This window comes from Lingula anatina, chromosome 3 (genome assembly GCF_051362555.1).
Source record: "Lingula anatina isolate TDL-2025a chromosome 3, LinAna3.0, whole genome shotgun sequence".
Classification (NCBI taxonomy): Eukaryota; Metazoa; Brachiopoda; class Lingulata; order Lingulida; family Lingulidae; genus Lingula; species Lingula anatina.
In genome coordinates, this window is record NC_141769.1 from 10,001 (window position 1) to 15,003 (window position 5,003).

A 5,003-nucleotide genomic window follows, 5' to 3' on the forward strand; every position below is an offset into this window, starting at 1 on the left:
CTGATTTAATGACACCATTTAGTACTCCAAAACTCTGCCAGCGATTTTTTTTAATTCTTAGTTTTATCGTTGACAAAGCAAAATAATGTCTTCGTTGAATGAAAACCTATAATTGAGAGGCTTATACTGGTAACCCAGATCTATAACAAAAACATTTAAACCAAAATGACAGGATTATAATCCTACACTCAGGATCAACTCTGCCAATTTTCGTAATAAAATCTTGTTCAGGGATGAAGTTACGTCCCATACCGATTGATACCTCTCCTCAAAATAGAAAGATGATAAATTGACGATTAAAACTTTGAGTTGCCTTTGCTTATACATTGCAACGAGAAATATGAACGCCGATATTTTATATTTCCAGGGGATTTTTATTGTTTTAAATCAGCACAAACATAGATACATTACTGAATGATTAGATGCAGGAAAAACATCACTTTTGGTGTCTGGGTGATAATAAAGGGTAACACTACCCTTAAAAGAGAATTAACTAGGTGTTTTATCTGTAAATGTTATTTTTGGCGGGCATACTGGTATTTCCTCGAATGTTGCTATCGCCACATTTGCTTAGAAATTTTATTCCCCACTAATCAGCTAAATTCCATGCTTTTAGAAACGTTATAGGGGCTAAATTAGGGCTAGGGTTAGCTTTACTACTATTTCTATTATTGCCTCATAGATTTTACGCCGTCCGACGTCTAGGACACCAAAAAGGTCTTCTAATGTTGAATATATTTGTTGCTGTTTCCGTAACTGTAACAGTTTTCCGGGGTGGGGTTGTTGGCCCCACGCCCAACCCCCTACCAGGAGGGCCAGTTTTTTTCTTTCCCTTAGTAACTGATTCAGGTTTTCAGGCGCCCGAGTCCCGTCTTTCGCCTCTGCTTCAGCATTTCAGGGGCCACCACGTGGAGGCGAGACATGCGACTAGCTAAACAGAACCTGATTGAGACTGAGTTTTGTTCAGTGCTACTTAGTGACGTCAGCTGTAGCCTCCCTCAGTGTCCATTTGCCAGTCATTGACCCCAGGGAAAGGTTTGACTTGAGTGAATGGGTCGTTGTTTCACTATTGGAGATCCTTTTGGGGTATTTATATAATGTAGTAAGCATGCATCAATACTTTATTCATTATCCGCCACTTTCTAACTATTCGATCATATCTTAAGTCATTAAAAAAGTTTGTCGTGGACAAACCGGTTTCTTGTATGGATTTGGTGCTACTATAAAATGTGAGCACTTGTTTCCCAAAGCTTTTCGTACATACTAGAAGATTTATAACAGTGTCTGAGATGAGATGAGAGTAGCTGCTTAGAGAATCTAACTTAGTATGTACTAGTTACAGTACAACCTAAGTCTGCGGCTCGATATAATCATGTTCTTGTACACTGTGTGTCGCATACAGTGGACGACGAGTAGTTATAACTGACGCACCGAAGCGTATGAAAATACAGGCAAGCCTGTACGCGAAATAAAAGTGTAATTATGCTTTTGTTCGCAGCGCCAGCCGCCCGTGGTATAAGAAAAGTAAGTGGTAGTCAGGCATGTTTACAAGTTCCACTAAATTGTCAGATAAATTGGTCCAGCTTACTAGGTTGGGACCTTTCTCGATGTATTCTTTCATAACAGGAAAGAAGGTGGGGGTATAACCATGGATGTTGCTGTAAGATCATATCATGTTATGGTTTCAGATGTTTTAGTTCATAGCCTTTAAGCTTGACACAATCTTGTGTACCTTAATGTGGTACATGTAGATGGTGCACCCTCTAATGGGACTGTTAGTTTAGCTGCATGTTAGGCCAGATACAGTATGACACTGAATTAGCAAAATGGGTTCAGTGTTTATGAATTTCGGGGAGACTATTCCATAGACTACTATATGCCATATGACAATAAATCAGTAGCCGGTCCATCCAGGCCATTCACCAAGGTAAAGATCTCAGACTGAGATTGCAATATTGGCCAATTGATAGTATAAATTCCAGTTTCACACATAATCCCCATTCTAATTCTACTGAATGACAAAAACCATTTACATTCTGAAATATTAAAAAAAAATACATAATCATGGCTGCATGACTTGGCATTTGGGGATATTATGAGTCAAATTGTAGTCCAATATTAATAAATCAAAACAATTTACGGATGTCTGTTTCCAAAAGATTATCAGCGTTTGATTAACATTCTTCATTGCAATGTGCTTAATGGTTTTTGCATTACCCTTTCATCATTTATTAAAATGCATTCAACAAATGGTATGTACACGTATCTTGCATCTGAACTGTATCTATATTTATAAAGGGAAGGTGCATGTATATCAATTAAATGGAGAACATTGACCACTCTACTGCGTAGTGTACGGAATATCCATTTACGCTGTGATATAATATTTATTAACTAAACTGGATAACATTCTGCAACACAACAATATCCATTTATGCTGTGATATGATATTTACTAACTGAACTGGATAACATTCTGCAACACAATAATATCCATTTATGCTGTGATATGATATTTACTAACTGAACTGGATAACATTCTGCAACACAATAATATCCATTTATGCTGTGATATGATATTTACTAACTGAACTGGATAACATTCTGCAACACAATAGTTTCATTAAGTCACAAAATTACAATACACAGCAAACAGTAACGCAGACATATTTACAATGGTAGATGATTTTGATATGAGCTACATATAATTTCTTATTTTCATTGAATTATGAATAAAGTTTAAACTATCAGTCCAAAGTTCAGCTGAAGTTCTTAGAGTTCTTAGGATTAATCAGTCTGTATCATACCACAGGAAAGTCAATTGTTTGACATTTTTCTGAAATATCCCTTTTCAATTGTGACATATTACTAGTCGCATATGAAAGTCCATGTTTCTTGTGTTGACTTCCAACTGGCCAAACATGAGTGTAGGTCTGTTCGACACACGGCAATAATCCCGAGGTGCGACTGTGTGCTTCACTCAATTTTGTTTACAGCTGTACACTTTTCAAAACCGACACACTGAATTGACAGAAATTAGTGTTCTTAATGTTTTTACAACATCAATGGAGATGCAGACATCTTGCTTTCATCTGAAAAAAAAAGTAAAGTTAAGCCTTTGCTCAATACAATAAAAATCATATTACCACTAATCAATGTTATTTCCATACTTTCACATGTATGAATGAAAGGTTACATATGCCAGTGTTGTGATGGTAAAACTGGTTATTTCACAGCCGGTATTTAATGGTCACATGTGCCAGTGTTGTGATGGTAAAACTGGTTATTTCACAGCCAGTATTTAATGGTTACATGTGCCAGTGTTGTGATGGTAAAACTGGTTATTTCACAGCCAGTATTTAATGGTCACATGTGCCAGTGTTGTGATGGTAAAACTGGTTATTTCACAGCCAGTATTTAATGGTCACATGTGCCAGTGTTGTGATGGTAAAACTGGTTATTTCACAGCCAGTATTTAATGGTCACATGTGCCAGTGTTGTGATGGTAAAACTGGTTATTTCACAGCCAGTATTTAATGGTCACATGTGCCAGTGTTGTGATGGTAAAACCGGTTATTTCACAGCCAGTATTTAATGGTCACATGTGCCAGTGTTGTGATGGTAAAACCGGTTATTTCACAGCCAGTATTTAATGGTTACATATGCCAGTGTTGTGATGGTAAAACTGGTTATTTCACAGCCAGTATTTAATGGTTACATGTGCCAGTGTTATGATGGTAAAACTGGTTATTTCACAGCCAGTATTTAATGGTTACATTGGTCGTTCGCATTCTTACCGCCTTGTTCAAAGTATCAGGGCCAGGAAGCCAGCCAGGCATACCGCCAGGGTACCGTACACAGGGCCCGCCATCAGCGCAGCATTAGACGGTCTGGTGCTTTCTACGGCAGCTGGGACATCTTGTAATTAAAAATGGTTTGCTTTGCATTAGAAAGGTGTGCGAACACCTTACATTTTTAGTACAAATACACTGCAAATAAAATGATGACAAAGACATGAAATTGCTCCTGCTGTTTATAATATATAGTTTTAATATACTGAACACTCAAATGCTTTTCCTAATTCCCTGGAGCTAATTGTTAAATGATATCTTACATATGATTTCTTATAATTAGTTCACATATTATTCAAGTTTGTAAATAGTTTGTAAATGGACTCAGTCAATAACTCACCGACAGGATAGACACCAGATGTGGATGTAGACTTGTAGAAGTCAGGACAGGATGGTGAAGATATGTCAGCTTGCGTGGCCATGACTTCATGTGGACATGTTCCAATGGGAGCAGGGCAGGAGATGTTACGACGACATGTCCCAGTTGATGGATCAAATATCCTGGCAAATGTACACTTACGTGCGATCCAATGAAAATCAGGGTTGATAAATGTTTGCGCACACTCGATGTACCTTGTACAGTCGTTGATGTTTGGATAGAGAACTCCCTTGTAGCGCTCACCACTACATTCCTTGCCCACAAATCCACATGGCCAGTCCACTGAAATGGACATATCGTAGTCACAGCGAATAAAAAACACGTCTAGTAATACTTGTGATTTTGAGGAAGTCATATTAAACGATAACGCATGTCTTGTAGCAGTTATTATAGATGGTTGTGAAGAAGTCGTACTAAACGATATCACACGTCTGTTAACGATTGATTAACGTGAATGTGAGGAAATCATAGTAAACGATAATACACGTCTGGTAACACTTGATATACGTAAGTGTGAGGAAGTCATAGTAAACGATAACACACGTCTGGTAACGCTTGATTTATGTTAGTGTGAGGAAGTCATAGTAAACGATAGCACACGTCTGGTAACACTTGATATACGTAAGTGTGAGGAAGTCATAGTAAACGATAACACACGTCTGGTAACACTTGATTTACGTAAGTGTGAGGAAGTCATAGTAAACGATAACACTCGTCTGGTAACACTTGATATACGTAAGTGTGAGGAAGTCATAGTAAACGATAACACTCGTC

General features: G+C 37.8%; 1 protein-coding gene across 1 annotated transcript; it reads right to left on the minus strand.

Annotated features, from left to right (window-relative positions):
• Window positions 1-2,990: 2,990 nt before the first annotated feature.
• LOC147762747 (uncharacterized) lies at window positions 2,991-4,681 on the minus strand. Its single transcript, XM_087007502.1, has 3 exons — window positions 4,191-4,681; window positions 3,797-3,917; window positions 2,991-3,091 (listed from the first exon to the last, which is right to left on the minus strand). The coding sequence occupies exons 1-2, from the start codon at window positions 4,582-4,584 to the stop codon at window positions 3,805-3,807; spliced, it is 507 nt and encodes a 168-aa protein (XP_086863628.1). The 5' UTR covers window positions 4,585-4,681; the 3' UTR covers window positions 2,991-3,091; window positions 3,797-3,804.
• Between the last annotated feature and the right edge of the window lie 322 nt (window positions 4,682-5,003).

Excerpts from the sequence above, each read along its gene's own strand:
- LOC147762747 (XM_087007502.1), bottom strand. The coding sequence starts at position 4,584 with ATGACTTCCTCAAAATCACAAGTATTACTAGACGTGTTTTTTATTCGC. Across the intron at positions 3,918-4,190 it reads ATCTGGTGTCTATCCTGTCG|ATGTCCCAGCTGCCGTAGAA; the intron begins GTGAGTTATTGA and ends TTTAATTACAAG.